At 42.3% G+C, this 19,715-nt stretch overlaps 1 protein-coding gene across 2 annotated transcripts in view; it reads left to right on the plus strand.

Annotated features, from left to right (window-relative positions):
• FOXP1 (forkhead box P1) overlaps positions 1–19,715 on the plus strand; it is a 488,623-nt gene that overhangs the window by 447,299 nt on the left and 21,609 nt on the right. For both annotated transcript variants that reach the window (XM_021695139.2, XM_021695136.2), the window contains 2 exons: positions 1–58; positions 13,106–13,189. The exon at positions 1–58 is cut by the window's left edge and continues 30 nt beyond it. In XM_021695139.2, the coding sequence (XP_021550814.2) occupies positions 1–58; positions 13,106–13,189 (142 nt within the window). The remainder of the gene's footprint in view (positions 59–13,105; positions 13,190–19,715) is intronic.

The following is a 19,715-nucleotide window of genomic DNA, read 5'->3' on the forward strand; positions in this document are numbered from 1 at the left end:
TAGAAGTACAGCTCAATGTAGAGTACAAATGCAGGTTGTACAGCAGTTAGAGCTACAGGTAAAGCCACATTTATTTTTAATATTACCTCAGTATTCCTCGAACCCCACATTTCTGTAGTGTTCTGCAATGAGTTCCTGTGTACTCATTATTGAATGGAAGGTCCAAAACTGGTTGTTGTCCTTTTCTTCTCTCGTCTCTTTTCACTCTCTGGGAAAGTCCACCTTCAGCTCCTTCTTTGGAGCTGCTGCTGAGACGTTTCAAAGTTCTGTGCATCTCTGTGTCTGCCTCGAGCTCCCCGCCACCTCGTGAGCTTTCCATCTCCCCCCCACCCCCGCCCTCGCTCCCCCCCCCTCCGTGTCTTCTGCAAATGGAAAACGTTCTAAGTTAAAAACTTAATCTGTTGTTAATGTAAGGCCCCTGAGTTGCCGATATCGCTAACCTGGAGTTAGGGAGCCGAGCCAGGGAGAGAGATTGAGAGCACGGATGGGGATAGAAAGCACATGCAAGTGTCAGCAGCAAGTACGCACGCACACGCACACACACACACACACACGCATACACATGCATACACACGTCCACACGTGCATACACACGTCCACACGTGCACACACGAGCATGCTGTCGGGAGTTAACATAGAAGCTGCGTGTGGATTTATTCCTCATGTTAACGTGTCCCCGTTTCTCTCCATCACTGAGAACACCCGAGAGTTCAGTGCACACGTTTTAAATATGCACACACACACACACACACAAAAACATGTATTCAGATCTATAATATATATAGTATGTACACATATATCTTATATACATATATATGTATATATGTAGGTTTTTATATATGTATATATATAAAAATCTTGTATTTGGCAATCCTTTGGGCCATGTTGAATGTGTTTTGTGACTATAGAAAATAAACTTTTGCATATTTTCCTGTGGATCACAGTTGTGAGGGATGGGGGCATTTTTTAATGTGAGTTCCACTTCCTGATGTCACTTGTTGATGAACCACCATATTTTAACAATAATTCCATTCTTGGTATAATTAATAGAAAATGAGTTTCTAAAAGTAAAAATTGGGTCAGAAATGGAGATTATTAAAATGTACAATTGCAAAAGCCTGACCCTACAAACCCCATTTATGCAACCGAGTTCCAAAATGCTTTTGAGTGCTTGATGACTCAGTGTGGCTTCTTCCTCTGGCTGGTTTAGTGTAGGCAAGAGGTTAGCCGACTAGGGGAAATTAAAACAATGTTGTACATTATATTGTTACCAACCATCGAAAAGCCTATTTTGTATGCAAGACAGCAATGCCGAGATATATGGAGAGCCCTAGGCTAAGTACAGAAGATAATTACATTTGGAATTTTACTGAGTTAAGTCATTTACAGCTTCAAATAGTTGCAGAGAAAAATCAGCCAAAACACACTTAAACTTTTTGTTGTGACTTTTCAGGATAGAAAGGATTTTTTTTAATTAGTTATCATCTTATATGACAAATTACATTTTTTTTAGTAAGATTGTCTCAAAAGTTATTTTCTTTAGCTAGTTAATATTTTTCCATTCAGACTACAGAGATGAACTTATTAGAACAGTAAGATATTCATACAGGCAAAGGGCACATCATAAAATCCCCAAATTTTTACGTAAGTCTTTGGAAACACCTTTAAATTTAGCATGTTTCTTCAGAAGGAAAACAGTAGCTTTATTTATCTCCTCTCCCGCCCCCAAAGTTCACTTCTGACTGTTGTGTAGTAAGCCCTTGAAAAATTGGTTTCAGAAGAACAAACTTTATGGCTCTTGCTACTGAAAATCTTTACGTATTGGTGGTTATAAAGAGATAGAAGTCCCTGCATTTATTTAGTTGATAAAATTAAATTCTCAGCATTTAGTTAGAATAAAGTGTTTCACAGAGTGTCATGGTTTGCCCAAGTAGGTGTCCCAGATTCCAGATTGGAGAGCGTGGGGCCATTGTTCATTACTGAGGAGCTGATTATCGACTTTATTCATTGCTCCTCACTCTCCCCAAGAGTTGGCAAGAGAAGGAAAGGAGTTAGACCATCAGTAAGTCAAGTCGTTCTCCCCTGGCAGCTTTAATGTTGTTTTTTGGTGGGTGTGGCCTGGGAGCTTTGCAGACCATTAGAAGGATTCTTTGATTTTTTGTGGATTTTATTTATTCATAGATCCCCTTCATCCTTCAGCCCTAAATCAAACTGAAGGCAGGGTTTTCAACTTGTGATAGGGCTCAAAGAAGATCATCTGGCCAGAAGTTACTATGGGGTAGTTGCCTGTGGTATTCCTTGTGATATTTTTGCTTGAGAGTTTGCTTTAACGAAGGAAGGGGCAGACTCATTCTGAGGGTTTTGGTTTCTTCAAAGGCTGAGGGAATTGTTAAAGTGATGGCGTAATGCTTGTCAAGAGCAGGAGTTGCCACACTGCAGATCAGGAGCCCAATCCCAAGAGCTAAGAAAGGTTTTCATGTTTTGAATAGTGTGGGGGAGGGGGAGGGATCAAAGGAAGAATAGAGCATGTGAAATTCAGATTCCAGTGTCCATACATAAGGTTGTATTGGAACATGGCCACGCCCATTCATTGAGCGTCATCTCTGGCCATAGTTGCTTGGCATTACAGTAGAAAAGTTCAAGTAGTTGCACCAGAGTCCCTTATGGCCTGCCAAGCTGAAAATATTTACTATCTGGCTGGCTTCTACAGAAGTTTGCCAAACAACCCCTGCTCCAGAGGATTCAAAAAAACCCATTTGCATCACATTATATAATTCCCCTTAGGTTCCTGGCTACCTAAAGGTCTGCGAATCCCTTCTTCCCTCTTCCTTCCTCGCCTTGGTGTATAAAACCATTCTAGTCACCACATTGGTCGGGTTTCCCCAACAGCGGCTTCACCTAACAAGTACTTGTCCATCACGGGGATCATGGAAAGCGGGCTGATGGACATTCATTCATTCATTCATTCATCCATTTATCTTACCAGTTCATTTAGCACACATCACCCAGAGCCTGTATAGCATAGCAGGAACCTTGCTGAAGCCAGTAAAGGGTTGCAAGAGTGAGCAAAATGGTTAATTTAAGGTTGCCTTCCTGGTTCTTATGTTTTAAAGGGAAAACAGACTATAGATAAGTAATTTTCCAGTGGCACTGTCCCCTCCTTGGGTAGTGCTGGCTGATACTGACGGGTTCTTGAAAACACTAGAAACATGCTCAAAAGAGTTTCAGTACTAGAGAGGGGCCAAACCCAATTTTATCCATTAGTTATTATTCAGGCAGATGAAATATACCAGAAAATGTTAACAATGTTTAGTTGTTGAAGAACCCTCACCCTGAGCCAGAGCTGAGAGGTCAGGATTAGACGGAGATTCTTTGGGTTGCAGATCTGGCACGTTGTGGGGCAGTCTAGGACAAGGTACACTTAGACCCACCAGCTGTCCTCACTGCAGGCTTCCTCTTCCTCTCGGGTCAGCATTTTCATGTTTGTGCTGTCACATTTGCCATGTCTTTTACCCATGTCTAGAAATGTACTTTTTAATTGACTTAACGAACAGTCGCTGTGCCCGTAGGACCTGAGGTGTTGGGGGAACCAGGTCCCTGCAGCAGCCAAGAATACTTTGAAGAGGTGTTCTTATGCTTGAACAGCCTCTCTCTTATTTCCCCTTGGCATCATCCCCCCCATTCCCTCCACAGCACACTGACAAATCACCTCCTCCATTGGGGACGCCCTGGGCATGACCAGCCCCACAGCTACTTCTCTTTGCCTTCAAGAAGGCATGTCCCCAGACCAGGAAGTACCTCTACCTCCAAGTATATTACAGAATTCCTATTCATTAACTTGAATTTGAAAAACATTTGCACAAGTTAGCACTACAGAAAAGAGCCGTCAAAGTTGGAACAATTAATTCCCCAAGGCTGATCCCTGTATTGTTGGAGGATCAGTCTCCCCCTACCACCCGGACTTGCCAGGCCTTTCTCTGCACAGCAGGACTTAGACCTCTGGTGTTTACATCTGGGGGCAAAGGCACATGTGTGCCCCCATTAGAAAACTAACCCCCCATTAGAAAGCTTAAATCTATGTCATAGATCAATGGAGGTTCATTATGTCTGCCCTAGAGCATCATTGCGAAAGTGTTCCACAGGAGAGTTCTGCAGGGCATTGTCAGCCAGCACCAGGCATGACCATCATGAATGAAAGCCACTTGAGTGCTGTCCATTTCTAGCCCCCTGGATCTATACCGCAGAAACCTTCCCTCTGATCCAAAACATAAGGCTCTTGTGTTTCTTACCTCTAATGAACCCCTCCTAAAGATTAGGTGAAAAAAAATTTAATAACCATTGTTAGCCTCGGGGGATCCTGGCTAGAGATGTTTCCTTTCTTGGTGCTGTCTGTGCAACGCTGTACTTGAATCACATGAAAAGCCTTCACGATTCCAGTGTTGAGAGGTAAGGCAACCAGGCAGAAATCAAGATCATGGGCTACAGAGTCTGACTTAGGCCTGTCCCGTCAGCATTGTGTGAGAGATGCATTTGTATTGTTGTTCTTTTTGTGGGAAGTTATCACAATATATAATGCATGTTTTCCTAGCAGTGAACTCGTTATGTGGAGCTTGTGAACAGAGTGGTTAATTCAGTTCTCATGTTGCTCCCTGTTACTGGTCTCAGAGGGAAGAGGGGTCAAGAAGACATCTTAGTGGGCATTCTGAGCCTTTCGCAATATTTCTAGCCACATTTCACTATTACAAAGACAGTTGCAATTTTTTGACATTTTAGCAGTGGACTCGGTGGTGATTAACCCCATCTGTTACCCGGAAGCCCAGCATTGTAGAGAATTTGTGTGAGCTGCTTGTGCTGTACATATATGCACCTAACATCAAGATAGATGGACACCATGGTAATCATTTGGGTGAAGGACATGGCTTTTTGAGGTGAGGGAATGTAATTTAAGATTGTATCTGTTAGATGCTTTCTTTCGACAGATTCTTCTGGATGCTATGCAGACAAGAGGCTAGGTCAGAACTGGAGGGGAATGATGTTCCCACAATCAAAATGCACGGTCTTACTATACAGGTCATGAAGTATGCACACGCGCGCATGTGCGCGCACACACACACACACACAAAAAGCCGCAGACACAGGATGCAGAAATAGGTTGACATTAAGAATGGCCCACCCATATGCCATGGGCAGGATTGTAAGGAAGCACCTGATGCTCAAAGCATTTAAATTCATATGAATCTACTTGCCTGGGTTCACTTAGGTGGGACATGCTTATGAACTGTCTCAACCAGTACGCCATGAATGAGATGGCACACAATGTATCATAGTGGCTAGATCGGGATTCCATCTTGGGAGAAGGGAAAAGCATCCGATTTAACAGACAAGAAAAAGTCTTCAGACAGATTTCCCTGTTTCAGAAAGCTGAGACATTTGTGGCATAGATAAATTTTTCTGGCCACGTATGTTGGTTTTAATGATCATGTGACCTTGCTCAGTTGTCAGCGCATATATGTACGGCCCCCTGGCATGTAAAGATGGGTTTTGAATGGAAGAAAGAAGCAGCCTTGGAGATCCGGTGTTTCCTCATGTCCACAGCCCAGCATGTGGCAGGGGCCCGGGCTCAGGACAGGATTCCTGCAATCCCTGAGCCTCTAGACCCTTTAAAGTGAATACTGGAAGCAGCCAAGGGGAAAAAGAGCTGACCCAACCAATGGGGATGCTCTGCCTGACCCAGGCAGGAGGGTGGGAGTGGAGGGGGGGACCTTTTGTCTTTAATAATTTGATTCCATTCGGTCACCATTTATCAAGCACCTACTGTGTGCTGAGCACTGGATGCAGATAAGCAAGACAGCCTCTTCCTTCCTATATGTGCAGCCTAGCAGAGAGAGAAGACTAGCCTGTCTTTCACCCCACACCAGGCAGAATTTATAAGAGGAAGCATAGGAGGCATGGCGGGGCGGACACGGGAGGGGGGAGGGGGCAAGTACAGTCCAGGCCAAGAGAGCTGTGTAAGGATTTGCCTTGATCATAGTGTGAGGGAGACAGTGGAAGAATATGTGTTCTTTCTCCAGTTCATCTCTCTGTTCCTCAAGAAGTAGGATGACCAACCTTCACAGTTGGCTTTCCTGGGACTTGGGATTTCCAGTTTCAAAACTGGGAAAGTACCTGGCAAAATGGAATGAGTTGTTCACCCAGATGATCACTTTGAATCCACTGGCTTTGGAAGAGAGCTGTTTAATGCCTTCTGTTCCGCTTGTAATTTATAAAGGACCTGGGGAACCATTTGAAAGGGCATTTCCTGGGTTCCTACTATATGCCAAGGTGGTGTGCAAGATGCTTCCTACCCCTAATTTCATTGAATCCTCACAACCCCCCTGTGAGTAGATACTTCCTGAATTCCTCAATCCTGTCATTTTTTTTAATGGAAAAATAGAACATTTGAAAATCAGTATACATCAAACATCTAATGAGCCTGGGCCTTTCTTCTCCTTTGAAAAGGTGTTCCTAAGTTACTGATGACCAGTTATTGGCTGTTAGAGTGAAAGAAATAATTCCCTGTGCCTCTCCTCTTCCAGATGAGGAAACTGAAGTTGAGAAGGTCTCATTCACTTGTTCAAAGTGATGGCAGATAGTGGGCAATGCCCAAGATTCTAGCCCAGCCTGTGTACGTGTTCCTCCTTTGGTGGCACTGCCACCTTACGCTTTCCACTCAGGGTCGTCCTGGTTCACCGAGGTTCTGTGTATGACATGCAGGCTTTGCAGATCACTGGTTGTAAAAGCTGGCTTGGGAGGCCATGCCTTTCTCTGCCTCTTGGAGCTCCCTCCTCAGCAATCCATGGCAGCCGGGCAAGGCTGGAACTCGGTGACACAGGAATCCCTTGGAAATTTTCTAAATCACATACAGCAGGAACCATAAGCTCCAAGGAAACGTCAGCAGGGAGAAAAGTGTGCAAGCTTCAATAGCAGAGGGAGACATTAAGCCTAACACAGGTCAGTTACTGCGGGGACTTCACGAGTGATTACTTACCATTAGCGGTGCTGTTTGTAATCACACCAGCTTCCTGGACTTCTGCAGATATATTATCTGTAATGTGTCCCCACTTCGGGCCTCTCCAACGCCAGGCAAGGTAACACTCAGGACAGTTCTTGGCAGCAGTGGCCTCACGGAGCCCGCTGACTCTCCCTGAGTTAAGCGCAGAGCATGCGGGGAAGACGTCCTCATGGCACCACTGCTTTGTGACTGGAGCCAAGGAAAAGAAGAGAGGGTCTCTGGGTTTCTCACTTCCACATCCCTCTTTGAAAACCAAGACACTTATTTTTCATAATTTAAAATCCTGCTTAACTCTGGGAGCATTAGAATTCCTAGACTATGACTGAGTATTAGTGTGCCGTCTGCTTTAAATGTCAAGAGAGTCTTTAATAATAACACATAAGGAATGTTAAGATGGTGACAGAATACAATAAAAGTAGGGAAATTCTTCCATTGGGAGGAAGTGAGCCATAGGTTGCCTACCACCTGAGAACTGCAGTTGTGTTAAAGAAATCATTTAGAAGTTTTCAATGGCGCTGAGCTTTGAAGGCATGTGAATGACCGGAGTTTGATAAAGTGGGTCAAAAAGAACTCTTTGGTAAATACTCAGGTAGAAGAATTTCATTTCCCCTCCTTCCAAATCGTGGTTTGGTTTGGTTTGGTTTGGTTTTTTCTTGTTTTTCTTCTTTTGATCATACGTACTTAAGAGACCCATGAAACGGGATGCACTCTGCCTCAATCATCATCGTATATAAAACCAAACAGCCACTGTTGGGACTTACTCAGTCCATGGAAGAGAGTCCTGTCTCCCAAAACGAGAGCATTAAACCCAGACACATGGGGTCCTTATTAAAACGTTTACGCCCACATCCCCTCACTTGGCATGTTGGGTTTAGCAAGTTTAAGTGAGACCCCAGTCAGTTAAATTGGGGATCATCATTGTCTGGGAATGATCCTGGCTTGCCTGGTCCTCCGTGGAGTGCCTGCTGACACTCTGTATCTCACCCTGCCTTGGAGTTTCTGCAGCAGTGGTTCAGCATAGGGGTGGGAAGAGTGGCAAACCATCTGTGTTTTCAGTTAGCATCCCAGGTGCCTCTTATAGTCACACCAGAGTGGGAAAGTCTGACCAGGCGTCCCGCAACTGGAATTCTAGTCTTACTTCTGCCCCTTCCCAGCTCCGTGTTCTTGGGTGCATTCACCCTTGGGGCCTCAGTTTCCCCAACTATAAAATACAAGAGTAGGACGAGAGGATTTGAGGTAGCCACAACAGTCCTTGCCTCTGTGAAATCACATGAGTCACTTGGTCCTTTCTTCTCATCTGTCCTCGGTAATTCAAATGTTTTTACACATCCGGGATCCTTCATTTATTTCAGATTCTGTTTCTCACAAGTGAGAACCGCCAAATTGGGCTTAAAATGATTAGTCCTCCAGACAACATATAAAGTGATTATGTTAAATGAACCTAAAACCGTGTTCCCTTTTCTCTGCTAAAAGAATGAGTTTAATCTCCTCAGTTTTTATCTTTGAAGATGTTGAATGGAGCTCCTTGCCTTCGGCGGTTATCAGTGTGTCCAGAGCGATACAAGCGTTCCAGCCTTTCACAGCCCGGACAGGCTAAAACCTAATTTGAGGCCATGGCTAATAGAAGAGGGGATGACCTGTATCAGCCAAGGGGAGAAAAAGCATTTGCCTAGGATGAGGGCAAGAGACGGCGAGAACCAAGGAAATCAATCCATAAGCAGTGGGCTTCATCTCTCCTACGATTTCTGTTCCATTCTTCAAAACATCAAAATCCTCTCCCCAGCCAGGCCCACTGCAAACTGCACAGAACTCTTGTCACATGGACCCGGGTTCCAAGCATATACTCAACCACTTGAGGTCTAAACAGACCAGACGGTGTAACTTTCCTTTAGAGAAAGTTAGATATTTTTGAGCATCCGTGAAGCACTAGGCTCTATGCTAAGCTTGTTATGTGCAAGAACTTATCTAATCCTCAAAACAACTCTTCAGAGTTCAGAGATTATTATTCCATATTTAGAAGAAGAAACTAAATACTTAAAAAGGTTACATAATGTGCTCAGAGTCGCAGAGCCAGAATCTGAATCCAGCATAGTGTGATTGCAGTGCCCACGACCTTCATCCATTTTCACTCTGCTGTCTCTCTCCAAAATTGGGGAACCTGCTAATAAGCAAACATTGTACGAGCATGTCCCCTCAATGTGGGGCCTGTTGTCCTTCCTTTTTACACCAGAAACCCCTCCCATACCCACCAGGAAAGCTTTTAGAGAGTAATTTCTGCTGGCACCACATAAAAAATTGTTTTCATTTGCCAACCAAATTTTTAGTTGACCTTTGGAGTACATGTCTCATCCTCCATTGCTTTGCTTTGCATGGGATTCAGTTTATGAGGGAATGCTGGAATATACACTTGCTAATATTAAATGTTTGTATTGTCATATTATAATAATGAAAGGATGCCGTGAAAATGGATAGGGATGCTGAGCTCATGGAATAACGGCATAAAAAGTAATAAAGAATCTGAAAGCTTTTTAAAGGGCCAGTGAGTATTAAAAATGCACGACAGCCCCAGTAGAGAGAGGATGTGGTTTCAGTAGGTGTGAAATATTAGCCTTTTTGCCTAAAACAACAAAAAGTGAATTTGGCAGGTGATTTTTTTCTTTAATTGTTAAAAGGGTTTGTGTTAGAGTTAGAGCTGTAACTGATGGTAAAAATCCAGAACCCATCCAAGAATATATTACATGCTAGTTAGCACTGATCAAACAAAAACAGAAACTTGGACTTTTGCCTTTTTTCTGTAACCTTGCTGATCTTTTATAATAAAGCAGAGCTAGGATGGTAGAATTGAGTATGAGGCGAAATAAGGAACCTGGGTAATTCTCAAAATGGACAGTGAATTCTACGCTAATAGTCTCACAGAGAAGTGAGAAATTGTCTCCCATGGCAGTAACCTCCAGGGTTCATGGATGTGGCCGTGTGTACAAACTCTAGGTATGTGTTTGCGACATAGTGTTATTATCTCTGACCAGTAAAATGTCAGCATGGTAGACATCTGGATAGAATATAGAGGTGATGATTCCTTTTGATGCTGGGAATTTGGATTTCCTTCTCCTTGGTCTTGGTTAATTGCTCCGTCAACAATGTTTACCCCCAAATTAAGTCACAGTTAATATTCATCAGACTCTTAAGTAACTATCACCTCTCACCCTTTAATTTGTAACATTCAGTATGGCAGACTACTTGTTTTTTAAAAAGAATAATAGATATGCCTTCATTCCTTCTGCCCCATGATAACTTTTAAGACACAATATTTTTTAGAATTCTATGAATATTTTGGTTCTAACACCTAAAAACTTAAAACACGGTAAAAAAAAAAAAAAACCACCAAATAACTACAGAAATACGAATAACTGTAGAAGAATGCCATTGCAAACATTTTAATTGTTCTAACTGAGCCACTTTGGAAAACTAAATTCCTTTGGCATTATGTGTTCAGAGCATCTTTTAGTTTGGCCAGTCAATAACTTACTAAGGCTCAGAAGATGAATAACGTAAAGTGGCTCCTAATATGGTATCATTTTCATTTCCTGTTTGTTGAAAGATAAATGCTAACACTATAAGGCTTTTTTTTCTTCTTAATTTATTCCTCCCTGCACCACAAGGGAATAAAAAGGAAAAAAATCAAATGCGATATGGCTTGAGACTGAGTCATCCAGCCAGGATAAGCCGAAAGCTTTTTCTCTCTTGCTTTTGTACCTTTTCCCTTTCCTCTGCCTTTTCCCCCAAATCCTGAAACACCCCCTTTTCCCTTAGAAAACACCTTTTAAAATGTCTTGTTTGACTTTTATTTTGAAATAATTCAGCTTATGAAAAATGGGTATTTCTTTTAAGATTTTATTTTTGGGCCACCTGGGTGGCTCAGTCAGTTGAGCCTCTGACTCCTGGTTTCGGCTCAGGTCATGATCTCAGGGTTGTGAGGTTGAGCCCTGCATCAGGCTCCATGCTGGAGGCTGCTTGAGATTCTCTCCGTCTCCCTCGCCCTCTTGCCCCCACCCCCCGCTCGCTCTCTCTCCCTTTCTCTCTCTCAAATAAATAAAATAAATAAAACCCTTTTTAAAAATTTTGTTTTTAAGCAATCTCTACACCCAACATGGAGCTCAAACTCACAACCCTGAGATCAAGAGTCACACGCTTTACCAACTGAGCCAGCCAAGTGCCCCCAAAACTTGATATTTCAAAGATTTAAGGTTAATTATGTGACATAGAAGAAATGAGTCCCTCCCCAGTTCAAAGGCATTATTTTGGACCAATGATCTATAAAAGTGCTGATCTAAGACTCTCCCCACCACCCCCACCCCTTTCTCTTTCTTTCTCTCTCCCTCTCTATTCACTCATTCATTAGTCTCTTCTACATTTCCCCCAAATTCCACGGCTCTTCTCTTAACTATGCCTTTACCTTTTAGAGATACACTTCCCACTTACCTTACAAAGGTAATTATTATCATGTCTGGTATTTTCGCCGGAAGCATCTTTGCTATAGACCTCTCTGCTGCAGTCAATTGCACCACAGAACTAATTATCCTAAGGCAGTTTTGCCCTAAGAGATTTAAAAATAAATAAATAAATAACTGGTTGACACGTTGGTTTGACAGTTTGGTTTCATTTCTCCGTTTACAAAGTACTTCCATTTTTATATTCTATAAATCTTAGCCCTCATAAAGGCGTATACGGTGACCCAGAGTTTCCAACCCACGTGTCCCATAGAACTTTGGAACAGAGGTCTCTCAGCAGACATGAGACTGTATGCCAAGAACAAGAGACCGTGCAGAAGGCTTTTACAGCGCCATACAGAGCTCAGTTAGAAACACGTATTCTAGAATTTGGAAAAGGATACCTCTCCTCATGAAGGAAGGAATTGTATCGATAAAAGAAAAAGTGCAGTGCTGAATGGGGATTAACGAAAGCAACCAGGAAACGTATGGTACTATGAATAATTCGGAGATGAGTGAAGTGCTTCGGAACAGTCCACAAAATAAAACCCGTTACTTATGCTGTCTCTCCCCCAGTCTGCACTGTACACTTTGAATGTATTCAAATGTTTTTTTTCTGGAGAAGCCGTTTCATTTTGATACTGATTTTTTATGTTTCATTTTGTCCTTTTTCGGGAACACCCCCCTTCCATTTGTCATGATCCTGTCTTTTATGGTAAGATTGTTTTACGGCCGATTAGTTATGTGGCAAAAATGCTTATGGCAAAACTACCTAGAATCAGTTATTTTGCATCCTCTGTGCCCAGCTGCCTTGAATTACCAAAAATATCATCATGTTTAAACAGTTCAAGGCAAGCATAAAGAAAGGAGCATCTAGTAGTATTTTGAGTGCAATGATGTACATAAGATTAGAAGCTTGTGTTTCTTCAAAAGATAATTTTTTGTACAATGAGAAGACTTAAGTTTTTGTTAAGATGAGACTAACACATAGTAGGTACTCACCTATTGAATAAATGAAAGATCAGGCTTATTCTGCATTCCTTTGGAGATGAGAACGTGTCATCCCTTGTCCCCGTGCCTGCCCTGCCAGTGTTGCTCAGCGGCACTGCTAATCTGTGCCTACCTGTTAAGAAAGATGAAGTTAATTCTGCATAAATGTGTCCGTGTGTCTAAGAGCTCTTCCACAGCCACAAAAGATGAATTTTAATGAGTTTTAGCCACCTCACTCGTTTCCCTTTGGCTTGCTTGTGAAGAAGACTGGTTAATAGGCGTGATTCACGTTTTTGTCTTTTAGCTGTCTGTGTTCTATGGGACTCTTTGGTGCCAGCAGGTCTAGAACTTCCCAGTTAAAAGCTAATGCATCTCATGTTGAGAAATCTCACACTGACACCTCCAGTTACTTCGAGTTTGGCAATGGTTTTGTAGATTTCAAAACGATTAAGCAATGAGAAAGATTTTGTCATGTGCAATGGTGCTATAGTTTAATTTGGAATATGTATCATTTTAGATGTTAAAATAGTAATGCATCTGTATTCAAAGAAATAACAGAGCATTTCCTTCCCACTAGCTTGCAAAAGACAAAGAGCGCCTGCAAGCCATGATGACCCATCTGCACGTGAAGTCTACGGAACCCAAAGCCGCCCCTCAGCCCGTAAGTACCGAGCTCTACACCAAGGGGAGAAACCCCACGGTATCTCTTCTCTGCTTCCCCCACCCCGAGCATAGGAGGCAGGACAGCCTACCCTGGCAGCTTGTTAGTACTGAAGGACGTACGTTCAGTTGACTCTTTCTGGGTACCTTTTAGGAAGAGGGCAGTGTGCAAGGCATTTAAGAAGATAGAGGATGATTCAGATCCTTGGCCATGGGACCTTACAACTAGCTCTTCAGGACAGATGATTGGTGCTGTAGCAGTGTATGAAAATATATTATGATTGGTCATGGGGTGGGGTGGGGGAATCTTTCTAAATGGTGTGAACACAGAAGGAAGACAGCCAGACCATGGAGTCAAAAGAAAAAGGCATTTCAGGGGTTAGCCGAGAGACAGCGAGCAGGTATGCAGAAGGGAGTGAGGGCTAGTCCAGCGTAACTGTAACAGAGGAAGGAAACAGAAAACACATTCTTGGAATAACTGGAGGCTAAAATTATGGAGGGTGCCCAATGGTTATTAGAGAGTTAAAAGTGAATATTACTCTTTTGCAGTTAGGAGATCAAACACAGTAAGCTGAAATTACATTTAACTTTTAGGAATCTCCTACTGCTTGCCTTGTTCCCTTTTCCGTAACCTTGAAGAGTGCCATCCAAGCACAGACAGTTAATATCGAAGCAGAAGGATGGTTTCTAAACCCCAAATCCTGTCTTGGGCCTCATTCCTTGCTATAAATTGATCGCTTTAACAGTTGTATTTCTCATATACTTACATTTCTAAAAATCTCTTAGTAGCTTCCACTGATTATTCAAAATGGAGAGAGTGCTGTGCTTCTTGATTTTTAAGATTTGTAAAATTTAAAGGTACACTGCCTTTATTTGATTTTGCTTGGAGTCACTGTGTGAAAATTAATTGAGCGTTGACAATCTATAGTTAGTACCAGCAATTTTAATCAATATGCAATGATGCAGCATAATGGCAAAGTATTGGTTTATCTGTTTTGACTGATTTTTTTCTATAAATAAAGCAAACATACACCCATATATGTATGATTTATGGTGATAGAAATAAAACGGAGTCAGACTATTAACCCAGCAAATATGGTAGCCTGCCAAGATGCAGTTGGCAGACAAAATTAATGTCTGAAACAGAACACATTACTGAGATATAGGACATAAAATCATTAAACACTTTGCACATCCATTTTTACTAGGAAAGAGCCCTTAGTTTCCATGTGTTTTGCAGTAAATGGCTATAGGACTGAATGTGTAGGCTACCAAAAGAAAGGGAAACAAAAACCTAGGCCGTTTGGTATTGTGGATTCAGTTGTCAGCTGTGCTATTTGTGTTGCCTTCATCAGCCCCTCCTGTTAAGGAGGGTCCTTGGGAATAATAGGAACCCAGTTAAAGCAAGTTGGTAAGACCCGGAAATGACTTGATGGCCGTTCTCCAGTGAGCACAGCCAACTGCTAGGGGAATCCATTGCCTTCTCACCTCTCTTCATGATTGTTTTTGTTGGAGATGGTTCCCCCCCGCCCCCCCCAGGATGCAGGGTTTGAGTCTTTAAACCTAGTAATAAGGGAGAGAATGAGATTATCTCCTCCTCCCTGAATGGATTAAAAGCAGTGATGTTATAATAATGTTTGGACTCTGGACTCTAGGATGCACTCATGTTGTATGATGGGGCTCCTTGGGAGGGGGAGGGATAAAAGTGGGGAAGAGGTTGTGAAACCCCATGGGGCGCTCAGTGAGTGATGGGGCCAGGTGTTGGCAGGGAGCGCCATGCACATAAGCACGCACTGGCCGTGAAAGGACCATTTGGAATCTCCATGAGGACCAGTGTGAAGCAGCCAGTAAACAGGGAAAAGCATTCCTGGGGGACATGCACAGGGAAAGAAGGTTTGTCTTGATTAGTATTTAGAAAAAAAAAATGTTTTACATTCTAGGAAATTATAACTTCGAAGGGGACCTCCTACTAAATTTATTTTTAACTGTTCTATTGAAAATTCTCTACCACTAGTCAACATTATCTCTTAGTAGCTCAGCACAGTATTTCTTTATTAAAAGAAATAGGCACGAATATTTTTGACTGAAAAATTAATAGCTTTTGAATTCATACACAGCAGGTTTTCTTTTGCAAAGAAGTCCAATATCGCTGCACAGCACTTCTATAACCATTTATTTAGTGTCCAAGTCAAACCTTTGACAGCTAGAGCAGCGCTACAAGCCAATATAAAGAACTCCAAGATGTAAACCAACAATAGGCCATCTGTGTGAGGTTTGCCATTGTCAAATACATAGATTGTTTGGATTAGTTTATGTAAATGTACTGTTGTATTACCCTTTGAAAAAAAAAAAAAAGATCACATTTGTGTATGAAAAGTGGTTCCCTTCACAGGCAGCATTATAAATTCCTTATCCTTTAACTTACATGTAAGCAGTAAAAATTGGTGCCTGACAAGCAGATATTGTGTGACACTGTTGCCAGAGTGAACCTGCCTTCTTTTCATTTATTGGAAAATAGAAAATTTTATTATAGATACCATCTTATAAATCAGGAATTATTAAAATATGTATAGGTGAGGCATTGGGAAATTAATTATAAAAGGTAGAAGTGTGGTGTTTTGCATAAATTTTTACTTTCCTTGCCCCAAAAAGGGGAGGAAAAAAGGCATACGCATTGAGCAGACCCTTGATTCAACTTTAGGGATACCGAGCCATCTGATGTTCATTTCTAAGGTGCAAACGATTCCTGTTTTGCCTGTAATTAATTTATTCCATCATAAATAATAGAATGCACAGTGTGTCCTTCTAGAATCATTGATTTGAAATAAGCAGTCACCAGGATTCAAATCTAACCATAGATGGGGACTTTCATGTTACAGCCTTGCCAGTAAGTTGATGAAGTTTTTTTTCTTTTTTCCATTTCTGTTTAAAAGGAACTTTGTGTTTATTTTAAAATTCTTAGTCACTAAGTGATAGAATGCTTTGCTGTAAACGTTGCTTTTTACTAAATGCCATTTGGGTGGTAAGTGTCATTTGTTGTATCCAGTCATCCAACCAGTCCCTCTTTCTTTGCATCAGAGAAACTACCAAAACCTTCTTGGACTGTTCTTACATCAGCTCATAGACATACTCCCTGGGCCCCGTTGTGGAACTCGTCTTCCCAAGTGGGTCGTTGGAGGATATGCTCATCTCAGGACAGTCCTGAGTTTTTAGACGTAGCTGTCAGCTCATCCCACGCTGGGACGTGCATAGGGAAGCCTTCCTATTCTTCGGACACCTCCAACAGCACCTCTCCCCGCTTGCCATCAAAGTCTTCACACCGAAGAAAACCTTTCCTTTCGTAATTACACCCAGGACTCACGGAGCACGGTATTTTTGGACAGGGAATTGCTGTGTTTCGAGTCAAGGTATTTGATCAGCAAGTTATTTATTAAGCATGCTACTAAAAACACGGAGCAGTAAAACAAGAGAGCCCCATCCCTGCCACTGAGGTGCCGGAGTCTTGAGGGACAGACGCACAACTGCACACACTCACTGCATGAATCGTGCCGTGCCGTCGAGCAGCGCTCGACAGCGGGCATTCCAGGCAACGTGGTGTGTGAGAGGAACAGGAAGAAATGGAAAGGAGTCAGATCTGTGGATCTCTCCTTGGGTTCAGAGGAGGTGCTTGCATCCGTGTGTCTCTGAGGAAGGCAATGGGGAGAGGACCAGTGTGGAGGAAGCAAAGGACCAGCCAGCATCAGATAAAATAGGCTTTCCGTTTTTGAATTTATTTTATTTGTAAGCTTTTAATTTTCTGAAGCCTGGGCCCTGCATGGAAAAGGATGTGTCAAAGTTTCCCGGAGCGGCTATATATTCTAGCCCTTGGGTATGCACAGTGGGAAAAGCCTTTCCTGACATATGTTGAGAATGGCCAGATTTGCTCTATTTTGAGTTTTAAAAGATCCTTCTCTTTTCCATGGGAAGAGAAGCAAAAAAAAAAAAAAAAAAAAAAAGACAAGAGTAAACTTTCCTAATGAGACTGATGGATAGTCTTTTGTTGCAAACTCGGTAACATTCTCAAAGTAAACAAAGTGTATTGCTTGGGGGTTCATGTCTCCACACTCGCTCTGTGGAGAATTTGCCGAGCTGTCTCCTTGGAGGGAAGCGTAACTCGGAGGACAAAACAATAACAACAAAAAGAAGCATGTCTGTGTTATGACTCTATTAAGATGTTAAGGATTTTTTAAGAAGACTTCCCTATCATAATGTCAGGAAAATCCCGTAAATCATATTTTATAAGCCCGGAGGACAGGAGAGGTACGCCTGCCTCCGGGGTATTCCTGCACACTAGAAACCTCTCCTGATCCTGGAAAAACCACATTCCTTCATATTTGGTGGGCACGTAATTATAGCGTAGGTAGTATATCCTTCTTTATGAAAATGTTCTAAAACGCTTACAGGAACTTGGATATTTGAAGCAAAATGCAATATTACATTTTCCTTTTTACGCATTCTCTTTTCCTCCAACCACAGCAATTAGGACTGTTTTGAAATAGTTTTTAGCTGCTATAAAAACAAAGTATCCCCCCTCCGTAAAAGGGGTCTTTTAACTCTTAAAGCAATGGCTGATCCTTTGGGCTGCTTGCAGCCTTGCTTTAGGCCTAGAGAAACAGTATCAGGTGGTCATAAAAGATTCTCTAGCACAACACACACAAGCTGTTTTTCTGTACTGTTTCTCATGAGGCCCTACCCTCCCCTTCCCCTCGCCCCCACACACATATCCCCCTCCCCTGTACCACCACTTTCTCAGTCACTGCCCTATGCCAGCGCCTGGCCAGTGCAGTCGCAAGGCCAGGCTCAGGGAGCACGGAACCAGAGCCTCCCCCTGCCCCAGCCCAGCCTCCCCACGGATGTCCCTCAGGCCTCAGAAAGGCTGGCCGTCTCTGAATGCCAGTGATTCGTGTCTAGAAGCAGTGTGCCGTTCAAGCAGGCCTGGAGCCCGCTCAGGGCAGTTACACCAAGAGCAGAAAAACAAGTTCTGTGAGCCTCAAAGTCCCTACTAAGCAGCTAGGTGCCCCTGTGTTTGGGTTTCAGGTTTGTCTTTTGTTCTCAGAATCTGTTTTCTTATGAGGCAAGAGCACAAACAAAAATAAAAATGAGTTCTTATGGGAATACTTACGACAAGTCTGTTTCTGTCCGGGGTTTACATCAGCGCTTTGTTTATTTTTTAAAAATGTGAGTGACTCATCATCTTTAAAAGAAGAGAGGAGGTTACTGTTTAAAAACTAGAGATTAATCTTTTAGAAAAGGGCTCAGCAGAAGATCAGGCAGCTGACAGAGTCCCAGTCATTGGGATGGGTACGATTCCCAGGACAGCCCTTCTGGAAGTGAGCTGGGGGAAAGACGGTGGTTAAGAGCACACGGAGATTTAAAAAAGAAAAAACCCTACAGCGGATCTTAAGTGACAGAAGAATTTAACTTCTAGCCAGACCCTCAAAGCGATTATCTTTGCTGAAATCATCACATGACAGAAACTTGCCATGTAGAAAATATCAGAGTTACTAACTTTTCCAAACATAGCAACTTCTTTTTAAATAGAAAATAGACACAATAAGAAAAATAGGAAAAGAAACCCTCCCAGTCCAATCCCTTCCTGCTCCATGCCCCGGGGAAAAAAAAAAAAAATTATCTTTTAAAACCTTAACTATGATCAGAAACACGAAGCGCATATGCTTTCATTTCTAATTGATGATTATATTAAGATTTAATAGTTTACAATTAAGATGAATCTTTCAAGATTACAGCAAAACCCACACCAGTCCCGATTTGCTGTTCTAAGTCTGTAATTAAATTTTTTTCTTTCTCTTTTTTTTTTGGGGGGGGGTGGGGGGAGTCCACTGTTTTCAGAGACCTTAATTAAAAGAGCAGGTTTGGTTTGAACACAGAGCCTGTTTTGAATCCTTCCCCATGCTCCATCTTCTCTCTCCCTCGTGACCTTCCTCCCCGAAAATGGTTTCTCCTCAAGACAAGCATGTGATCATCAAACAAAAGTTTGAAAGTTAACAAACTTCTATAGCAGTTGACAAGGTTGACATTTCATTAACTTGTTGGTTCAGTCTTCAAATGATTTTGCGAGGCGAAGCACCCTCTGTTTGGAGTTTACAGCTTTTTGTTCTCCCTTCCCTCACAGACTACAGTCATGTTTAATTTGGAATCTGGGCTCCTTTGGCAAATTAGCAATTAGAACAATTTTGTGGGAATATGTATATGTGTCATTAGTTTTCCTGCAAATTAATAGCAAGGGCAGAGGTCAGGCAGAAATTTTCCACTTGACTGCCGTTCCTCTATTGAGACTTGGCACTTGGTTGTGGAATGGCCACAGCTGCTCTCAGCCACCCTCTTCCTGTAGGAACTGTCTTTTAATTAGTTTACCTCACAGCCATCATTACAAATATTACTGCCTCCCCTCCTCGAAGTAAAATTACTGTTTCTACAAAATATTCCAGTGACATCTTGCACCACCGCACATTGATGGTGGGGTCACT

Source organism: Neomonachus schauinslandi, chromosome 1 (assembly GCF_002201575.2).
Source record: "Neomonachus schauinslandi chromosome 1, ASM220157v2, whole genome shotgun sequence".
Lineage (NCBI taxonomy): Eukaryota > Metazoa > Chordata > Mammalia > Carnivora > Phocidae > Neomonachus > Neomonachus schauinslandi.